Source organism: Tinamus guttatus, unplaced genomic scaffold, assembly GCF_059628265.1.
Source record: "Tinamus guttatus ecotype Peru unplaced genomic scaffold, ASM5962826v1 Tinamus_guttatus_pri_ptg000115l, whole genome shotgun sequence".
Lineage (NCBI taxonomy): Eukaryota > Metazoa > Chordata > Aves > Tinamiformes > Tinamidae > Tinamus > Tinamus guttatus.
Window position 1 is genome coordinate 4030330 of NW_028288649.1, and position 23445 is coordinate 4053774.

General features: G+C 37.2%; 1 protein-coding gene across 1 annotated transcript in view; it reads right to left on the reverse strand.

The window, feature by feature from the left end:
* The window catches only part of NEK11 (NIMA related kinase 11), an 89011-nt gene that overhangs the window by 40319 nt on the left and 25247 nt on the right, over positions 1-23445 (reverse strand). The window contains exons 4-11 of the mRNA XM_088521129.1: positions 17895-17959; positions 17035-17161; positions 11312-11461; positions 11148-11226; positions 10548-10633; positions 6913-7032; positions 4752-4845; positions 3702-3840 (exon numbers count right to left, since the gene is read on the reverse strand). Of these exons, the coding sequence (XP_088377255.1) occupies positions 3702-3840; positions 4752-4845; positions 6913-7032; positions 10548-10633; positions 11148-11226; positions 11312-11461; positions 17035-17161; positions 17895-17959 (860 nt within the window). The remainder of the gene's footprint in view (positions 1-3701; positions 3841-4751; positions 4846-6912; positions 7033-10547; positions 10634-11147; positions 11227-11311; positions 11462-17034; positions 17162-17894; positions 17960-23445) is intronic.

Genomic DNA, 23445 nt, shown 5'->3' on the forward strand with positions numbered 1-23445 from the left:
TTGTAGTTTTCATTGCATCTGTAATACTACAGAGATATCTGGAAGCAGTTTTAGAAACAGTTTATGATTTTGTAGCCAATTTCAAGGTAACTTCTGCTGTAGAAATTGAATCAGAAACCTTGAACATTCAGCTATTACAGTTGTATAACAGGATTATGTCTTGTTCTTCATGCTTTACACCACTGCAAACACTGAGTCTTTACCTACAGGATTTTCTAGGTAGTAAATTCTGGTACTTTAGATATTCCACAGTAATTTCCCACATGGACAAGTACAAGGCATGCTGCAATAAAGATTCTCTGGAGTCCTTCCAAATAAGTCCTCTAACCTATGCTTCCTTTTTATTAAATACCTTTGTAAACTTGGAGCCAGTAAATAGGAGTCAAGCTGTGCACATGGTTGAGGGGAATTAGGGTGTTAAATCTGGCTCAATTAGAAGTTATTGTAATCTAAGCAAAATGAACCGCACACAATGTTTAATCGGATGCGGTGACAGAGCTGTAATGTTGTTTGAATGTAAATCCACACCAAAAAGCTCCAGCTATTTAACAGTAGTACAAAGTGCATGGGAAAGATGACCTCCAATACCAGAAACTTCCCTCAAAATTCAGTTCTCTGGTACAATGGGCATCTGGTCGCCCGATTACTTTTTTGTACAATAAGTAGATTATGAGCTCAATAAATTCAATTACTAGATGAAGATGAGCTACATCACAGTATCACAAAGCAATGTATTATGGACTTGATGTTTTCTTGTAGATTTTTAAAAGATGGCCACAGCAGAACGTACATTAATCATCTGTTGAACCTGCCTAGCTAAAACAGCTCCATTCTTGCTGCCACAGAAAGGCATCAAAGATCTTCATTGATAATAAAAAAGGCTGTGTGTGACTCATTGATAATTTAATTTTTTAGATGCTAGTTTTTACCCATGTTTCAGAAAATTATTTTTCTCCAGCTGCACTCATTATTATTCATGGCAATAAGCAGTTAAAAAAGATCAATAGTGTTTTGTGTTTTTCCTCTTTGTCATGGATAAGCTAGTTCTAGTTGCCAGAACTACAATGTAACTTGTCTGACTTTCTTCTCACATAACCAGTATTGAAACCTGCTCACTATGGAAAGCAAAGTATATACACTTACAAGATAACCAGTGATCTCTAGAAAAATGTATATTGGCATAGCTTACCTATATTTTCTATAAACTGGGTTGTTGAAGAACTAAATTTTGCTGTATAAAAGCAGTGTTTCTGTGGCCGACAGCATTTCTCTGTCATAAGAGCCAATAATCTCTGTTGTAAGAACTTGTGTAAGAATCAGGTTATTCCCGTTTCTGAAGAAGTCACTGTGAAACCCTGTGAACAGCCTGAACAAAACAGTGATGTAACACAGTGCATCAACCTCACCATCACAAGCATAAGGTCTTCTTAGATCACTTTTGTACTTTGGAAAAGACAGCTGCTTGAAGACTAACCACCTGGTCACCTATTTGTGACCAGTTTAGCTAACTCTTCCATATGTCCCTCAAATACACTGGGGTGACAACTAGACCGAAAAAGGCAATAAGGAGGTCATTGCTGATCCCATTACTCAAAGATGGTCAGAAATTTAGACTTACTGTGGAAGTCTATAGCAGGTAATTGTTTCAGCATTATTGAATCTTGTCCACCAGGCAGTCCAAAATCTTCCAAAATTGGATCAAGTTATCATGCTTTTAAAAACTATTTATTAAAACTAAATCTTGAGCTTTTATTTGATTATATCTTCTCCACTCACATACAACTGCTTCACAGCACTGCTGTTTATTTGCAGTGAAAACACAGTGTGAAGTATTTTGCTCTCTACTCCTCATCCTAACCCTTTAAGTGTCTGGTCTTTCGATTCTTCAGGCACTAATAATTTTTCTCCATTTATACTGCAAATTCTCCAAGGCCTGCAGGACATATACGGGTTTGAACTTTCCTCCCTACCTGTTGGGGTAGGGATACTGCTCTCCAACTAATTTTTCCCTTTCCTGAGAGGATTTGAGGGGTTTGACCCAATGTAACTAAATCAGAGGTTGTTGTTGCTGTTGCTGAGCCGTCTCAGCAGCCAGGAACAGCTTCTCACTCCTGCCTTTTTTCCACCTCCTCCACTGTTGTTAGTTACCAGCTGTAGCTGGGGAGCTTGTTAGGGTGGTGTTCATAGCCTAACTTCTTCTGCTAACCTAATATGGGTTAGCAAGATTTATTAACACATAGCACACAACTTTATAAAGTAACTTAATCAAAAATTAGACAGGTAGGACATTTATAGTCAAACAGAACTGTATAAAGAAGAGAGTATGAGCACTGTAGCAGTAGAGTAAGTAGAGTAGGTAATGAACCTCAAAAATAACAAGATAATCATAAAGTGAACAAGAGAAATCACGTAATTTCTCATGAATCCACTTCATTGTCAATGAATCTGACAAAAACACGTAATTTCTCATGAATCCACTTCATTGTCAATGAATCTGACAAAAACAACAACATTAAATCCACATTTAGCTTGGTAAAATGGACAGGACAAACCTTTTCATCACAGATGTAAATATATCTGATTGACTTTAGAGTTCACTAACTTGTTTAACTGTAATGATAAAAGAGACATCGGTTCCTTCCCTTTCCTGTATGTTCTTCTGTTTCTATTTAGGTACCTTTGCATGCTTCCCCCAGCACACCTCCTACCCACATCTACTGCTTTCTCTTGGTCTGCTACTTGCAATCTCCTCCCCGCAGGATGCACTTTCTAGCAGCTGCCTTCTCTCCTACACAGATCACCCCTCCTCGTACTGTGAAAGAGCAAGCCAACCACACAGACATAAACGAGGCTACACTGAAAATAAAATGCTTTAAAAAAATAACCCACCACCATGAAGCAACCATGAGGTAACCCTTCACAGGCATACATATACTAATATCAACAGCCAGAAATCTCAGAGAAATGTAGTTTAAGTAATTAAAAGTGTACTAGGACCTATTTGTAAGATTCTAGCCTGATCAATTTTTTTTCACCAAAATAGTCCTTGCACGATGATTCTTAAATACTTAAAAATATGACACTGTTCTAGAACATTACAGAAGCAGAAGATATATTTGTGATATCAAAAATATTTTCCTTAACAAGGAAGTACACTATTTCTGCAGTCTATCACATTTGCAAAAAGCTTGACTATTTTTTCATCTATCTACAGTAAAGTACATGTTATAGGTGACTAAACATTTCAGCACAATACAGATCAGCACAGTTTAAAGAGTTTTCATCTGCTTCTCACATTCATTATATATAATAAAAATGACATCAAGGTGTATAAAGGGCAAATGCTCTGCACTTTGGTACTTGTTTTTCCACTGGAGAGATGGTTTAGGAAATGCTTTCCTAACACCAGGCAGTTCGTGTGTGCAAGGGCTGCAGCTGCCTCCTCCCTCAGCACCTCCTCTGGAGAAGGTGTGCTCACCTCCCTGATGGTCTCGAGTCCTTCACACTCTGGGAACACAGAACTACTCTACGCCCATCCATCCAGATTATTTTCCTTTTCTGTTTGTATATCTTTTGACAGCTTCACAAACCTGACTGCTTTTTACTGCAGTTCCTTCACTATAGATTAACTACCAAAGATAAAATTAAATCTTACTTTGATAGAGGAGGTTTAATTTCAACATCACTTTTTAAGTTCTTACCATGCTCCATAGGTTCAGACACACAGAGCCAACTTGATGTCTCATTTCCATGCAGTTCATCATGTCCTGTGGACACACAGTCCCGTGTAATGACTGGCTGAGAATGAATTAGGGGGGTTGAAGCCTGTTCATCACATTCCTTCGTTGAAGCAGCAAGGATAAATAAGCACTGTTAGAGCTCTCAGTAGAACCACAATATAATTGCTATCCTGAACTGGGACGTGCAGCAAGCAAATACCAAGAAAAATCTATTTTATTGTAAGTAAATGCTTTTAACAAATTATTTATATATATATATATATAAATATATAAAATGATCAACAGTGACTCAACTATAAACAAGGTTTAACATGTCTGTTTCTTCAGAGACAAAGGGAAGTGCATACAAGTGCATACAGAGTGCAAACAAGAAGAGAGGCAGAAAATAAAGTATTTTAAAAAAAAACACCTCATTATTTCTGCAATGCTTTCACTGACTTTCCAAATGGATGTTGCCGTTTCTGAAAAGCCACAGTGCTAGGGCACATAGATCTTAAAAGCAAATGACAGTTTACACTGGGAGTCACTCCAAGACTTTCTTCTTACTGAATAGCCAGTTGGAACGTTAATATTCTAAACTAATCAAATGATAGGAACAATCAGTCATGCCAAAGTATGGCATTTAATGGACTACAGTTCAAACATTATCCAGAAAAATGTACGTATTTTGAACTGTAATATCAAATAGAAAGCTCGGTAGGTGCAACATTCCAGAGAGCAGAATTGGCTTTAGGGGGCACTTAAAAAAAAAAAAAAAAAAAAAGGCGGGGGGGGAAGAAGAAAAAGAGAAAATTATGCAATGTATGAAGAATTTGCTGAACCATTCATTAATAACCAAATACACTTTCTATCAACACAGACCTAGGTTCAGTTAAGCAACCTACTATACTTTGTTTTATGTCCCAGTTATTATTCTGATGGTAGTAGTGAAATAGAAAGTATGTGGAAATCAGAAAGGTTGTGGATACTAAATGTGTATATACGACTTTCAAAGCAACAGCCTGTACTTACGTGTAGAACATTGACATTCAGCTGCTGAAAATGACGGGACCTGAACTCTTGCATTCTTTTCATATTTTCTTGGTATTTTTCTTCTGCCAATTGCCTGTAAAGACAGATTGCTTGTATGCAGGATGTGATGTCAGGGATTGCACAGAGGGATGCTCTCAAGTATACATGGACAAGAAAACTCCATATCAGAACTACCACGGTGCCAAACCCTCCAAGCATCTTCTCAAGTGGTGGTTTGTCTTTGCACACCCATAGACAGAATTTGGGCCTTAGTTTGCAAACAGTTTCATACATACCTTTCACACTTTGTACAATATCCCCGAAAAAAAAAGCAAATTAGTAGTCCCTGGCTTTTTTGCTCCTCCCAAAGATCTTAAATACTTTGAGCTGGGTTTCACCATGTCAGCAAGGAAACTCTCAGCTTAGGAAGACATGTAGCATTTACACACTTTACACACATTTCACAGAGGGGAGAAGGTGAAACTGTCTTTGCTTGATCCAGGTACAACATCAAGCAAGTCTTCCAGTTCCCTGCCATCCCTGTCTAGAGCTGCACTGATTTCTGGTTCGAGAAAGTTTTGCTTTCATAGAAATACTTCCAGGCAGAGTCCCTTGGCAATAATGGCAATAAGCCTGAGCTGAATCACCTGTGTTAAAGATTCAGGACTGAGAATAAGATTTGAAGATTAACATGCTGCCTTTCTGTTACAGGATATATTTGATTTTGTCACTAGGGGGGAAAAACATAAAAATCTAAGTAGGAAAGAAATGATGAAATTTAAGAAATCAAAAAAAGTAAAAGCAAGCAAAATATCCTGCAATTACTATTACTTGCAAATCTCTACCCATAAAAAAGAAGGGGGAGGAGTGGGCTTCCTATTTATAAACTTCGTATAATTATAAAAATTGGCCTAGTTAAACATATTCTTGAAAACATCATGCAGAAAGGTTACATTCAAATATTTGTTATATGGTGTTACTTTTTTTTTTAAGTGAGGATTATCATACTTATCCATTTTTAAATACAATTTTTTCTCCAGTGCAATGGTAAATGTTGGTTAGGCATAAAGGCTGCCAGACGTGTCCCAAAAGGAAATCAAGACTTGATTTTTTTGTTGTCATCTTACTTGTAGCTACAAGTAAAACTGGGTTGTGATTTCACAGAGCTCTTCTGCTCTTCTGCTATTACTGTTCACGCACATTCTTCCTAAGCTGGATGGGAGAGCTATTTTGCAGCTGTTGGAAGGGAGGCAGGGCAGAAGGACAGTTCAGGAGGGATATAGGTAGCTGCAGTTACGGAGGCCTCATGCAACCTCACACTGTTGTTTGTAAAGGGAGGCCATGGCCACATCGCACCGAGGGCTTGTTTCAGCGTGACAAGCTCACAGTGTAGATCGTCTTCATCAGAAATGGTCGTTCCCTCTATTATACAGCTATAAATCATTGGATAAACATTGGACAATGCACACTGCCCTCTGAACAATGGTTTTGAGGCAATCATTAAAATGAATTAATGTGGCACTTTTCTGTTGTTTCTTGTGGGTCATCAAAATAGAATATTCTTTTTATTTTAAAACAGAATTGAGGCATGTGCTCATTGGTTTCAAACTATTTCTCAGGTTTGACTCAGAAATGGTACTTACTCTCCTTTAAATCCTCCCCCTTTTCTTATGTCTCACTTACTTAAGAAAAAACTATAAATCATAAAGGCTTTATAAGATGTTCACTACCCCTGCATTTGGTCATTTGATAAGGCTATTCTCTGAGCTATTAACTTTTATTGGCAAATTTCTTAGGTTAAAATATTTGAAGACGAAAAAAGTAGATTTTGACCAAATACCTAGCTTCACTCAACATGTACTCCTATAAAAAATAAAAATAAAGTCCTACAGTAAGGATTTGAACACTTTTCATACCTTATTTAACAAGAATTGCCAGTATCAAAGTATCAGTTTTAGGCTAATGCTCTGACTCTTCCTTTTAAGCAAATAATTACTGATTTAAAAACCCATCATTTTCATTCACTTTGAGTACCTGAATCACCTTCCTTTTTTTTTTTTTTTTTTTGTTCCATCTTAATTGCCATAATTTTCTCATAAAACTGCTATAAGGGGAAAAACTGCCTGGCGAGGACACAATGCTAACAGGATGCACAGCTTACTTGAGCTTCCTCGCTTTCTCGTCCGCGGCGTTTAACTTCCTCAGCCGCATTCGCTCCCGCGGCGTCATCCTCTGCACTTCCGAGCACTCCCGCAGCGTTTGCAAATGGACTTTCCTCTGCCTGGAATTGAATGCAGGCAAGCCCTTCCTTACACACACAGCTAAAAATCGAGATTTGAATAGTGAAACATACTGACATTTAAAATGAAATAATCAAAAAGTCATTGCAGGTACTAAAAGAGACTACGTAGACCTTTGTTCCCAAATCAAGCGCCTCTCTCAAACTGAAATATTTATACTTCAATTCATGAAGAATGTGAAGCCTTTCGGCATTTCATGTGAGTAGGGAAAAGGCAAACTGAGTTCCTTAAAAGATTAAATGTTGAAGCACATTGAAATATTTACCTTTTCTGGCTTTGTTAGTCAGCATGTCCCATCTAAAAATAGTCTTTAACTTAAATGAAGAACACTGAAAAAGTAGTATCAATTATAACTTTTAACAAACAACATAAAATGTATCTAGAATAAAAGAGAATTTAAAGGGCCTTTAATTAAAATTATAATAATCCTGCTCTCCCCTTGAATTTCTGGTCTTAATGAAGAGTAACACAATTCACCAGTTAGATGTTCTCTATAGACCAGCCCTGAAAGCTGAGCATGAATTATTGACATATGTATCTCATTTGTGTTTATCAACATGGAAGAGCAACATTTGTTCTAGAAAATAAAATCTGAGATCAATATCATGACCTACAGTGATTACACAAATTAAACTGTAGTTTGCAATACCTTGACAGTCCTGTTTGACTTATGCCAAAATTCTGGCTTTTATACTTTTATGATATCAAGTATGAATTTCAAATAGCTATTTTTGCTCTTATGAGATAATTTCTCTTCTGATCATCTAAGAGTCCACTTTTGCAACCAAATAAATTGCAAAGCTCCTTGTGGATTATCATATTGAAATCTGGATTTTAATAACATGAGAAGCAAAGTGTTCGCTATCCTTTTCAAATGCTGGCTATAGAGGGGAACAGTGAAATATGACAGATTAAGGACAAAGACAAGCACATTTCAATTATTAATCAGAATGGAACTAACCCTTCAAGTATAAATAAGGTAGACCTATTTCCTGTGCCTTGGAACAAACTCCAGTTCAAATCATTAGAACCTCTAGGGGGAAAAAGTCATTTTTCTTCCAGGATGAAACTGAATTTATACAGTTTTATGCTTTCTTAAATATTTAAAATTTATGGCTTGCATGGCACTGGAATAAACTAAACCACTAGAAGCTTTTATTAGAAGAATCTAGACTCAACTAAACACAACTAAATTAGAAAAATCCTTATGACAAAAAATAAAAATAAAAAAGAACAATAGATGCGAAGCAGCAATGACTGGGGAGGACACCACTCAGACTGTCCATGCTCAGACTGCTACTTCCTTTCTTTTCTGAATGGCATCACTTTTCAGGTATTTTGACTTCATTTTATCTACTTCTCCAGAACTTGAATGGCAAAAATGCTTTGGCATTTTGCTTACCACTAGCTATAGAGGCAGACAACATTTCACAAATGTAATGAAAGTATAAGAACGTGATGTTTGTAGTTAAAACCTGTCCTTCATCCCCAATATTATGGACTTTCTTTTGAACAGGCACAAGAGTAGTTACAGACCCTGGGATATGCACTTAGGTCCTCCCTGTTTATCTGTTCTGGAAGCATATGGCTGTCTGATGTCTAGGTATACATTTGGCAGGTAAAATATGGATTTCTCAATGTATCCATAGTCTTTTGGTACATACAGATAATCTGAATCCTGTACAGATTATAAATGAAAAGCCAGAAAATAAACACAGTCATTAAAAGGTCCTTAATGATTCCGAAACTTCATGCTTTAAAAAGCATGTAATATTCAATATGATTCAGATAGAGTTAGCATAATTTTGGGGTTAGATTTCAATGCCCTGGAACTATTTAAGATGTATCCCTGAGGAACACCACTTTAGTATCAAATGATACCTATATATCATTTGAAGAGGCAGAAATTCACTCAGAGTTGATTGAATCGATCTGAATACAGAAGCAACGTGCATAAGGGATGTCTAATATTTCATGATTATTATACATTATACACCTATCTCACTGATGTGTTTCCAGTATAATAGCAAAGCGCTACTCCTAGCAGAGCAACAACAGCAGAATAGGAAGAAGGCCAAAAACTGGACAGCAATTTCCATGGTCTCCATTTGCTGCTGTTTATTAGATAGCTGCTCTTGGGCAGTACAGGCGTCACATTACTGCCTTTTACTCCACTTCCAATGATCACCAGCCTGTTTCATACTAAAGGGGAAAGGCAAACCAAGGCCTGATGAGAAGACATAGACTCCTCTGGTCAGAGAGGGTGAGAACAGGATCCACATGGTGGCAACCTGCACCTCAATTTCTAGCAATGCTTTACATATACAACCGAGGACTTGCACTGGGTGAAGGACACGCATAAGGCCTCACTGCATTGAATTCCTCTGCCTTTATTTGGCTCTTTTCCTATTGCTATGTGGAATAATACTTTTTTAAAAAACTAATGCCAGTTGCAAGCCTCAAAATAGTGCTTGCTCAGTAGCACCTGCAGTGGGGCCATGGACATAAAGCCGCCAGCCTACCCCAACAGAGCTCACAAAATGCAAGGCAGGAGGCCTCTCACCTCAAAAGGGATCAACGGTACCAGCAGTGCCGAACAGCAGCAACACGGGCTTCATTTATTCTCTGAAGTTTGTTTCAATTTATTAGATAACAGTGATAAATTATTGACAAGCACTCAGAGGCAAGCAAGAGACTGAGATGACTGTTACTTCTACGTAGGATGAAGCGTCACAAATGTCTGATTTTGAACGTGCCATCTCTTCACAGTGAAAACGCAGGGACAGGAAGCAAAGGAAAACACCAGCTCCAATTGAAAGTGCAGGAATAATTTACAAAGGCAGAAGGAAATTGCCTGTGTTGATACTTGCTTTAATCATTGCAGCATTGTATCTGAATACAACTCAGTAGTATGTGCAGAGGCACTACCAATGCGCGATCCAAAAAAAATCACTAATGTTAATCTCTCAGGATAGCTACAAGACAAATATGATGATATTCTATATACATACAATGACATGATGATGATATAATGATAGTATCTTAATATTAGTTTAAATGCATATACTTTAATTTTGACATCATTTAGCAGCTATACATTTCAAATTAAGTTATTACTAGGTACCTAAATAACAGAGTTAGAAATTTTCATGACATAACTAAAATTATGATCTTAGCCTTCAAAATATGAAGAGGTTAGGTCATAATTTAATTACATACCAATTAGTATTAATACATGCATATACCATATATTCATGCACAGTTTACACAATTACATAACAAAAATTTGGCTTTTAAAATGACTTTTTAACCCTAAAACTTAATTATGTATCTCATTAGTGTAGTCATCCTTCTGCATATGCAGCTTTGGAGAACAGGTCCCTAAAAAATATAGCACTATGAAATTAATACAAATAAATGCTTACAACATGAGTGCATTTGGAAACACTGTAATTCTATATACTACTGCCCACTTAAAACACTTAAAAATACTTACACAGCATCAACAATGTGAGCGGCTTCTTTCTGCCAGTGAAGGGCTTCATTTTCCACAGCCATATGTGTGACTTTGTATTGCATATTCTGAAAAAAAAAAAAAAAAATAGAAGAAGATCCAATAGCTAGGAGTAAGACAATCCAGCCTTTCCACCTATGATCTAATACAGTCCTAAGGCAGACTGATTTAGCAGTTTTCTATCCCAACTCCTTAGAAAGCCAAATAGTATATATGCTAAGTCAGGCACCTAAAGTACAAGGCACACCGTTTTCCCTTGAAACTATGACTAACCAGAATAGTTTTGAACCAAACCCAAATGATCTACATGTGTTACAAGTAAGTGCCTACTGCCTTTATTACGCATAAATTTTCAAAGTGGACACACGCAGCACATGAAGTGACATGGACTTCATTTCTCACTGCCTCCCTACCTCAGTTGTGTTGCATTTTAGCTCTGGAACTCCCATAGATTGCAGTTCCCGTGTATTTCTGTCAACTTACTTTTTGTCAACACCTTTTTTTTCCCTGCCTCCATTTCACTGCTACAAAATGCATATTCAAATGGTAAGCGTACAGCTATGGCTCTGTTGTCTTATATACCTTCAGTTGTTCATCAATATAAGGGATTTTTAGAATCTCTGCTGCTGCTGGTCTCATGGAAGGATTCTTACTTAGCATGCTGAAATATTAAAAGAAAAAAAAAGTGATAATTCAATAATCTTCCAAATTAATTTAGAAAACTGCTAAACAATAAAACAGCATACCTATTCAGCACAGCATTCAGTTTCCTTGGATATCTGTCAGGAAGAGAAGGTGTGTCACCTTCTACAATTTTTAATACCACAGACAAAAAATTGTGGCCACTAAATGCATGGTTCATACAGCACATCTCATATAAAATGCATCCCAGAGACCTGAAGAACAAAATAATGGGAATACTGTTGGTAACATTATTGAAAACAGCATGCATGATGACATCACAGTACATAAAAATCACAATATCTGCGGCTGGCCATATTGTATACTCTTCTGAGAATAGGATATTTCAGTACCATGCTGTGCTTTTCATCTGAAATATTTTTATTCACATCACAGGTTATGTTTAAAATCAGGAGTAATCATCATTCTATTTTCATAAATGCAGGAGTAAACTTTTCAATATAAATATACACACATACCCTTGTTCATATATATGTGCATACATATGTTTGTGTGTGTGTGTGTGTGTAAACTCCTACTGTATGAATCAACTTGTTTTTACTCATTAAGTTAAATATGAAACATTCTAATTAGTGACTGACTGAGAAAGTGGTTTAGCAATTTTTACACATAAATTTGTTCAAATTGGTTTTGCAAATTATTTTTTGACAGCAGAGCGAGGCTAAAATTCAAATTAAATGATTAAATGATGGCAGTTTTAAATAATAGAAATGTTTCCATGCACAATTTCAGCCATGACCACACATTCAAATTAGACTGGGCAGGGGGGTGGGGAGAATCAGTTTGGATTCAAGGTAGTACCAAGTTTAGATTATGGTTTCCGGTTGAAACATCAAAATTTCCTTGAAAATGTATTTGGAGAAAAAAGGAAGAAAACTGGACATTTAGGTCTTCAGACCTAATTGAGAACTCGTCCCAGTTTTAACCCACCAGAAACCAGGATGAAGGAGCACAAGCAGAATATTTAAAAGGGGCCTTTGGTTTGCCATCATCCTCCTTACCAGGTTCTTTCTCTTTAATACTAAAGGAGACCATAGATGATCACCAAACAGAACATTTTCACATAAATACCCTCATAATAATTTATGCAATGATTATTCATAACAGCTTGCACTTCAGCTGCTTCCTGAGAAATGTACTGAAAACAACAACAAAACCAGGGGAATTAAATGGGATTAATTTTTACAGGCTTTGAAGCATACCCAATATTACCTTCATTTTACAGACCACAGAACCGTAACATTGATGAAGGTCTTGACCAAGGCTATGAAAAAAGGTCAGCAGGATTGCTAACTACAGGATCTAAATCACCTTAGTGACCAGCTTAAAAATGAGAGCAGCTTTACTCTTAAAGTTGTACTTGATTGTGGTATTCCCAATTTAAAGTAGTATGAGAATAAAGCATACTAAAAATGAGCTGAAGTATGTATAGGTAGATGGCTTTTTTTCCTTTTTCTATTTTTTTTTAAAGGTATGGACCTGTTTTTGAAAGCAAACTACAAATAAAATCCCAATTTTGTTGTTGCTGCTGCTGTTAAAGACAAAGGATAAATTAAATCCCTCTGGCAGCAAAAGAACAAGAACAAATAGTTTTAAAGCCGAAAGCCACTATCTACATACAAAACAAATAAGGAGGGAACAGACTAGGAGGGGGGGTCTCTCACTGGTACCTTTTAAAGCGGTGTCTGCAAACAATTAGCACTTGCTAACAACTGCATAAGGACCAGCTGCAGAGGAACTTAAATAATTGCCCAGTTTTTATAAGATTTGATGATCTACTAACTTTTTTATTTCCAAAGTCAGTAAACAGTATCCTAGTGGCAATAATATATATTTATAGGAGAACTACATAGGCTGAGACTCTGCAACAAGACAGCCCTTACTTAGAACAAACTTTGAAAAAAAAATACACACATAGCATCCAAATGTGTCAGATAAAAACGAGAGGCAGGGAGAGGGAAAGAAGAAAAAAAACAGAAGGGAAAATCCCAAGCTGACAGACTGTACTGCAACTGCCTTTTGCAATAGCAATCTGCTTTGCAGGCTGCCTGATTGTGGCAGCGAGAAATTGCGGGCAGAGCCATTAGGGACCCGGGATTTGCCACCTCAGGGAAGCCCACTCAGGCAGCTGGTTTCGTGCTCCAACTCCACCTGCGGCTCCGGAGAAGGACGGCAAAGCTGCCAGGGCTGCCCCGGGAGCAGCCGGCTGCGCCTCGGAAGACAAGTGAAGAAAGAAAGAAAAAAAGAAAAGGAGAAAAAGCAACAGAAATAAAAAGAAGCTTTTACTGCAGGATACCGCTCTTTGAACTGAAGTATCTCCAAAGCTGGGAATTGTTGCCCTGGCTGCTGGAGCAGGGTCATTTCTTCCCAGGATCGCTGTTGGGCTGTAGCTGCCCAAAGGAGCCACCTCCAAGATTTTGCCTCAAGAAGTCACTTTGCCGAGCAGCCCAGTGTCTACAGCTCCAGGCTAAGCATGGGGTAGAAAAATATACACAGCAGGGGGAAATGCTTCCTGATTTCCATTAGCAATCTTTTTATGATCCCAAACATGTAATTTTCTTGCTTTTTAAAATAATCTTATTTTGGATAACTGCCAATGTTATAATTTTTTTATAATTTTATTTGAAACTGTCATAAAAATACGAGCCAGAGCATTTGGTTTGCCGACTTCCAGTGTTTGTGCATAGGCTTGGCCATGGTGGTAAGCAGCACGTGGTTTCAGCAAAGCTGACGTGCTCATTTCACAGCAAAGCCACTGGTGCTCAGTTACAGCAAACAAAGGAGAGTCTGGCCAGGTGTCACTATATTTTTTACATCTGCTGACCTTCCTCTAAGTTCTCCCTGATGTTTTTGGTCTTACTTCTTTACATAATATTGCTGTATTTTTAACATCTTCAGTCTTTTGTAGATCTCCCCTAACTATGTTACAGTCTTTAAAGGCTGAAAGATCAAAATTAGCTTTTTAATCAACTTCTGAAAAAAAAAAGATGGTGTGAAGGCATATACGTTGGTGGCAGTATCTTTGAGGGTAGTTGTACCAGACAAACGCCGCTGTCCCTAGACCCTCCAAGGGGTCTGTACCTGCACATACAGTCGCAGCTGGTACGGCTCCTCCGCTGCCTTTCTGGTCCCCATGGCAGGGATTCTTCCTCTGCACTTGTACGGTGCTTCTCTTTAATCCTCCTGGAACATCTCTGGGGTCTTTCTAATGGGGACTAGTAGATCTGAACTGCAAGGCTCAGCAAACTAATAGATGGAAGGGCAGTGTCCTGATGCCCATATTAATTAGTTCCCCTGGGGCCTTTTTGAAGGAAGGGAACAAAGGGTCAATGCACCCCCCAAATGCACGAGATTTTAAAATAATGCCATGTGCTTGATGGATATTTCTGCTAACTCATCCCCAATGACTCTAAGGTCTTTTCTCTCAGAGAGTTCTTAAGGCTGAACATAGAGCAGCTTTTATAAAAAACACAGATTACAGTAGTGTTACTTTTATGAGAGTTACATTTTGTTTTCCATTATTCTGGCTAAGCATCTCTCCAGTTCTTTAAAGATTTTTAGTTTCTCAAGATCCCTGTAGCTTTTATCAGCCATTTCCAAACATGCAGCCATTAACATTTAATTAATCATCTAAAGATTTATGGATCTCCCGAATTCACATGTACTGCTTAAAGCACCTTAGAAATTGAGTACCAAAGCCTCTTTGCAGCGTTAGCCATTCATCTAGTCAATAAACAGTATTTTATATGCTAGCAGAAATCTTCTGTGTTTCTCAAAAAGTAGGTGGATTTAGAATTAGCAACAGAGCATTTATATTATGCTAACAAATAAGTCTCCTTTCACTGTAAAATCCCATCCCAAAATTTTCCTTTACACAAGTTAGATTCAGTCACAACCTCAAACACTGAGGAGACTCTTATTAGTTATGTAGATTTCTTTTTTTTTCTAGCGGGGGGGTTGTTCTTTAAAAATATTTTTGGATGAAAACAGTGGATCAGACTTGACCCCTATTACAATTCAATGTAATGTAATCCTACTAAAACTGTTCAAGAGATGTGGAAAATAGGTCTCCCATCACTGATGAATGCAGACAGAGTCTCACCGGTGTATTATCAAGAAAGTAATCAGAGATCCAGTGGGATTACATGAAAGTCCCCCAACACAGTAACAATTCTAGTCAGTTTGCTTTTATTCCAGCCCATACGGTGACTAAAAATCGTAATTCTAGCCCAAACAGACATAGGTTGTGTGAAGAAAATGAAAAGCGTTATCTTCCAGAGGACGGTAATCTAAATCTTTCCTGAAAAAGTTCCTTAAAATGACTCATTCTGTCTTCAGTTTGCTTAAAACAAGATGCAGCACCACAGCTCCAGGTGTCAGGGAACACCAGCCAACACCAAACAGCAGCGCCTGTCCTACTCAGTGTAGGTTACTGCTTTGGAAACACAAATGAACAAAATACAAAGCTACCAGCTAGTGGCCTCTTTTGTGGGGCTTTTTTTTTCTGCTATATTGTAAATTTAAAATTTAAAAGGTCTATAAAAATACTGCACCAATTTCTGCTGTTATTTACTCTCTATAACTTGTATGGCTTGAGACCTGTAATTATGAATAGAACTTAACCACATTCTTTACATCCAATTTTAACTGCAATAAAAGGAAATCACCCCTTTCAGCAACTAAACACAAAAGGAAGGTTTCTCTGCCTGTTCACTAATTCTCACATCACTTGCAATCTCCTCTCAATATATTTTTATTGACTATATGTATTTGTTTCGATACAGCTGAATAGGACAGAATGTTACACTAAATCTATGTTAGTTTCACTATAGGGAGCGTGAGACAAAATTCTAGGCTCATCTGTTGACTGGATTGAGCCTGTTAACTGTGAAAAAAATGGTTGTTACAAGTTAAAACTGGTTACTGTTATTTTCTCAACTTTTACACTTATACCGTGCACATGAAAGTATATTTTGAAAACACAGAATTAAGTGAAATCATGATTAAATCATCAAGTAAACGAACTACATTCCTGTGGTTAAAGGCTTTAGGACAGAAATATCCATATTTGAAATACAACAAAAAGGAACCTGCACACCCTAAGTTTTCCTAGTCTTTCAACAGATACCAGGCTCTCGGTTTGATTCTTGAGCCAACATCTCAGGAAGTCCTGATCTCCAGGATTTTTCTTATCACATGAATGCAGGATAAATACTTCATTTTCTTCCTCAGGCACCTGCCCTTAAGCCTTCTCTAAAGCTGGCATCATTTTGCTTCTAGCACTTTCCAAGATCTTCCAATTGAGTTCCTAAGAAGCTCTTTCTGATTCCCTCTCATCTGAGAATCACTATTTTCTCATGTACTTGACAGCTTCACAGAGAGTTTCTTGTTTTCATTCATATTTGCCAATAAGAAAAAGATTTCCTTCTTCCTAGAAAAACATGGACTGAGTTCACAGTCACCCAGGGTCATGGCACAAAAAAGTGCTGAATCCTCCTCTCCTTTGAGGGCTCAGATAAAGCAGGAAACTCCATGCTTCTTATCACAAACGCCAAACCTTTGAATTGTAACATATAACAGAAATTTCCTGGAACAGTCTTAATGGAGAACTGCGAGCACCCTACTGAAGACGACCTGCTTCCTTTTACATTAAAATCTTTTTTTTTTTTTTTAAAGTAATTTCCTAAATACAGCAAATGGTGACTTAACAAATGCCATTTTATCTAATCTTCCTTTTGATCAAACGAATATCACACTGACTACTCACCAAATGTCAGATTTTGTGTTATATCCCTGGTGCTTCAGTGCCTCTGGGCTCATGTAGTATGGTGTCCCAGTAAATGTAGTCGCAAGGTCACATGAACCCATCAAGAGACAGGAAACTCCAAAGTCCCCTAATGATAACAACAGAAAGGCCCCACAAAAATTTAACAAGAGACTAAAATTAATACAAAAAACTTAAAGGCTATTATCAGTTTCATGTATATTTATGTTCGCATTTTTTTTAATTAGAAATCATATACTCAGCTGGTAAAAACTGTCAAAAATTCTTACAAGCATGTACATCTGGCAGTTTTTTGGGGTTTTTTTTTGCGTTTTTTTTTTGCAAATGTCTGACATACTGCCCCACATCCACTCAACAGCCATTTCAAAGAAAGAGAGGATTAATTAATTTTTACTCAAATCTGCTTATATTACATGCCATTTTTATTTTTAGACATAGTAGAATAATAGTCCATGAAAATAATTTGGCAGAGTTTTAAAATATGGAAAAATCATTTTTCTGTAATTCTTAAAAACATCACAAAATTATAGAACTATACAATACTGTAGATTTGAAGGGGCACTGCAGGTGATCTGATTCAAAACCCTCAAAGCAGGGCCAGCTTCAAAGTTGCATGAGGGCAACCTCAGGTCCATGTCCAGCTGCGTTCCGAGTATCCCTGTGTTGGAAAACCTACAGCCTTTCTGGCCCCTTTTTCTTGTGTCCGAGTATCATACATACGTTTGACAAGAAATCAAAAGGCTTTATGTGATATCCCCCTACCTAAATCTTCTTATTCACAACATTTATGCTAGACTGTTCTACCACACTAAAATATGTCTTTAAAAGTAAAGAAATCTTACCAATTTTAAGAAAATTATTTTTCAAAAATATATTCTTTGCTTTCAAATCTCTGTGAAGTATTCGCCTGGAAAATAAAAGGAAATTCAGCCTCATCAAACTTGAAGGATTCAGTCAAGTATCAAATATCTCAAACATCTCTCCAGTTTGAATCCCTATTAGCAAGGCCTGCGTTCCTTATTATTAAAGCCTGACCCGTCAGCGGCAGACAGTGGCACTGAGGAGCTCCACAGAAACACAGAGGTGCATCCGTAGATATCTCTCCTCAGGCAGGAAGAGTGCCTGAGCAGCCAGGATAATAAAATTGTGCCTAAGGATCTCAGTTGGAGAACAGTGATAAAGACTTAACGTGAGCTGCAGTAGAAGGCAGAAAAGAGACTTGCACTGTCTTTCACGCTGGCACTTCTTAAAAGCAGTACATCCTGTTTTCAGCCCAAAGAAAGAGATGTCTCACAATAGGATAAGGGATGGGGAAATTAGCAATAAGGTCCTCAAAGCTCAGATAACTCCCCTTTGGAGAAAATGTATTTCTTGAAAGAGCAATATGTATGTAGGCACGGCTATTAGTTTAAAATGCTACAGTAATGGCCTGGGGGCTTACTTGTAGAGAAACAAACGCTACATGGACCAGAGATCAAAAGGAAAGGAAAGAAAAAACAACAAACCAACCAGCTTATTCTTCCATGAAGGACTGAAGCAACGTTATAAACCACACACTGTGCTGGGACAAACAGCAGTTTCTTGAAATCTTTATGCGTGACACTACTTCCCTTTACCATTGATAAAATAACTCTACTGTATACAAAACATTCTCAGTTAATTCTTCTTAATAACACTTCCAAGAGGGTTTCCTACACCCTCATCTCAACTTAAACTCATCCACCTTTGACTCCCTTAGAGCACAGCATTAGTTATCAGCTCTAATTGAGAGGAAGTCAGAACAAGGGCACTGGGGATGTTCCAGTGAGCAGCACTGTTATTTATTAGTAGAAATATAGTAGTTCCCCAGCCATTCGGAACAGATCAAAAAAGCAAGAGAGGCACTAGGATTCCTGAAATGTAAGCAGAGATATTCAATATGGTAACAGATTATAATTGTTCTTCAACAATCCAGAAGTCTTTTTTTTTCTCAAATTTTATGGAATTAATACATTTGTATGCATGAAGATACAGAAATGTTTTCCAAAGAGTTTCCATAATAAGACTAGAAGAAAATACTTCGTCTTGAATGAAATGAGTTTTTATTGCAACTATTTTTTGCAGTTTTTGTGAAAGTAATTACTTGAAAGCAATGCTTTTAGAAAGAGATATTCGGCTGCATATTGGGAAATATTAAAGTTTTATTTAATGTGCCTCTACTGATGTTTATAAATAACATTTTCTTTATTTGGTAGCTTTCTAGAGCATTACATGTATATTCATCATACATTACATTTAATAAGGAAATTAAGCAGTTAGCCATTATTATTTAATAAGTTTTCTATTTATGTATATATATATATACACACTTATTTTATATAAATCTTGATCTGTTACTTTAGATTCATAAAAATCTTTCCTTACCATACCTGGCACAGAACCTTTGAAAGAACTTGATTTCACTGAACAAGATTCTTCTCATGTATTGTTGTGTTGATAGTTTAAAATCTTTTTTTCTCAATTTTGTAGAAATTTGTATATAAGAGTGCACCATTTTCTGAATCTAACAATTTGTTAGATATCTGTGGTCTGAATAAGAGATCTCTTAATCTCTTAACCTACTTATCCAGTAGGTTAATTTTTTGTAACTTACTACTTGAAAACAAATAAAGAGAAGATACTTTGGTCACAATAGTGTTTCCAATAACTATAAGGTACTCCAATGAATTAATAAGGCTAAGAAATATTGGATGGTATAATATTTAAACAGATAAAATAAAAAGTAAAGGTTATTTAAGCAGACATAATTGGATATACAAGACATCACTCAAAGTGGGTCTGAAAAACCTCTCAATGCTGCTTTTTCTGGATAGCAGCTTCCTTATTTTGCTAGAATATGTTACAGGGCAAACAAGTGACAAGCTGAAACCTTACCTGAAAATAGCCAAAGAGAGATTCATAATGGTGACATCAGTTAACTGGACCCTATCAAAACTTAATCTAACTTGACAGGCAGCAAAATGGTTATTGATATTTTGGATGGAACTCAACACTTACTTAGGGCTGGTTTCAAATTTGAGTAAATGCAGTTGTCATAGTATCAATGTACCTATAGCATGCTTGATAGCTCATGGTCATAAAAAAGCAGCAAGAACCAGTGTGCAGCGGGCGGCCTGCTCACGTGGCATGAGGTTTGCTGCTGTGAAGTGTTCTGCAGAACTCTATCTGAAGAACAAGTCAGAGACTGGAGATGTTTCTGGCAAACTGGATTCCTGTGCTAGGAGGAGGCAGAAAGTGAAATCCAGGTAGACTAACTGAGCAAAGGCTGCCGCCCTGCAGACTGAAAGCAATGGATTTGTTTACACAGCTGAAGAATATATGAAAATCTCTGTGTAAACATATTGTTCATTAACAAAGTGATGGACAGTCTATTGGAGCTTTGTTCAAATTAAGGTTAAACTGATCCATGGTCTGTTTGCCCGAATGTTGTGGGATCAGTTTTGTTCCCCAATGTATGATAGATTGCAAGTATGACAGAAAGACTAGATGATGGTTTCATGCTAAATGTCTCCATCTAGTTAAGACCATTAAACTATGTGTCTATTATTTTTTTTTCTTTTCTCTGTTATTCTCAGCAACAGATGAGAACTGAATCTATTTATACTAGATAATTTCATTTTTAATTTTGGATACAAAAAACCTTCCAATTATGTAAAATACAGAGTACAGAGCAGAGTCACCATGAGATATTCGTACTCCCTTTGTGATTTATCAAGCATAAGTAAAGGAAAAGAAAGTCTGATCTGTATAATCTTTATCATCACAGAAGAAAGAGCCATAAATAAAACCAAATGTCCTGGAATAAAAACTCCCATCCACAGCAGCTGGCTTTTTCTAGGAAATACAACCCATAGTTAATGATTTAAACTTATAGATTCTAATTCTAAAGCAAAGTTTTCTTGGCTTTAGAACATAATTAATAATTAAAAACATATACTATACTTTTTTCATACTGGTATTGAAGAAATATATAATCCTCTATACACACAAAAATTATATGCTTATATTTCAGTAACTTATATGTAGTTCTGTAAGAAGTTTTAAATATTTTTAATCCCAAGTTTTTCAATTTTGGATGGTTCTTTCTTGGCTTAATACATATAGGACAGAATTCATTTTCTAATATGCATCTAGTTAAACATATAATGCAATAAAGGAAATGCAAATGAAAGTAAAACTGTCAGATCATTTGAATAAGTCTGGAAAGGTGCTAAAATACCTTTGATTCAAAGATAGAAAATGAAACGCTGTTTGTAAAATCAAATTGTTACTTTAATGGGGAATTAAATTAAACTGTACTTTTCTGGAAACTCAGTAATTTAATGTACACATTTACTAAAGAAGAATTATTTATCAGGAATTTTGAAGATTTATCTGAGAACGAGAAGATGAGAAAAATAAACAAGAGAAAAGATGAATAGACAAAAGGAACATACGGAAGAACTTGAGATAGCACAGGCATACGGAAATACAGAGGAAAAAAATCCCTAATTTATTATTATTGCTGTTATGCATTAGTCTATACAACACATTGACTAACCACATATTTTAAAGCTCCCATCACTGAACTGTGGGGGTGGCACATCATGTCCAAGTCCTACCTGAACAGGCATCTAGGAAATAAAATGCTGTGAGCGCTGGACAGCAATTTGCTCTGCCTTTTCTTCTGTACTGTCTGACCCTGTGTGTGAAAAAGCTCATTAGGCATCTCTCAGTGTAGGTCAAACACTTCCCAGGTATATTTTAGCTGCTTGTGCGTGCCCAGAAATGTTTATTCTTGGTGACAACCTCCATCTACTGCTCTGTTGCAGTTCAGGTTTAGGAAATCAGACTTGGCCTGGGTTGCGAAATTGGGAAGTTCAAATATATTTGGAACAGCTACATCAGTCCGGTGCTGATCTCACCCTCAATCTGCTGCATAAGAATCTGGGGCTCCAGTATTTATGCAGAAAGCAGAAGACAATGGATTCTAGTTTCTGTTCAGCTTAGAAAGACTGAAGCTTCATCTCCCAAGTTCAGGAGTGCAACCCAAGTATTAAACATAAGCATCTCTCTCTACTGACTATATTGATAATTTAGACCACTAAATCAGACAGACTGGCTTATCTCCTCCCCAGATCATGCACCTAAAACTTCAGTGAGGCAGTGTCCAAAATAGTTATTTCCAACAGACAGAGCAAATGCCAGACAAAATGATTACAGATAAACATCCTAGGCTCTGCTGAGAGGCTTTGAAGAAATGGAGTTCTTATTTCTGGAAGATCAATAGTAATAACAGTCCAAATATTTCAACTTGGCAGGATGAAAAATCCTTGCCTTTTGGACAACGATCCTCTCTAGAAAGGACTCTCTATCTTGTTCATTAATGTGGTATCCTGGAGCTTGCAGGAGTCAAAAACAACCAAGAGGGAAAGGCAAGAAGAGGCTGAAAGTCAGGTGAGTTTCTTCAGCCTCACTATTTCTGAGAAGTTACTAGAAGAGGAACCTTTCGTTTCCGTTTGCCTGGCTACTCCTCTAGCCCTCAATCTGGCATCACACTGGCCATTTCCTCCTGACTCACCAAAGCGCTTTGCCACCCTCTCTTCAGGCATGTTAAATGGTCCCATGCAACTCCAAGGGGACACACGTAAGGGGCACCAGATCGGTGGCAATGCACGACCAGTGCACTGGCAGTAAGAGAACTATTTAAACCACTTAAGTTAGCATGTGGAAATCACACTCCAGGCAAGAAGGACACCAGCAGAGATGGATTAGCCAGCGTAGTCACCAGGCATCACCTTTGCTCAAATCAAGTGTAATTGCCACAGTTGTCCCACAGCCCATCAACCTGGGCAACCACTGTGTGCAGAGTGTGTTACAAGCAGAGGCAGAGGACGGTCGTGCTGCCAGATTCCCAAGGTGCAGGCACAACTTGCAGGGAAACCAGCAGGGAAGGTTTGGCACAAATGCACTTGGACTCTCCACAGAGTGATTAATTTGATGCCTTCGGTGGCGTGGAGTCTTACGTTATTAGTTATGAAATGTGTTAATTAATCAGAGAGACATAATTGTATGGATGACTTGCAGCAATTTTTTAGGTGAATCTTTGGTGTGTTGATGAAATTAATGACTGCTTTCAAAGAAATATCTGTGCAATTTCACTGATTTTAGTGGGATAAGCATATACATTTGAGCCTTCACATTAAACATCCAAGGCAGTTCTAGCACACTGTCTCCCTTTTGAAAAGATAACTTTAAGTTAACTTTTAATCTAACAATATTGGACTATTGTACAATATTTTCTTCTTTTTTCTATTATAAATTTTCACTTGATCCTAGACAAAGCATGTTGAATGCTGAAATCTACTACTGCAC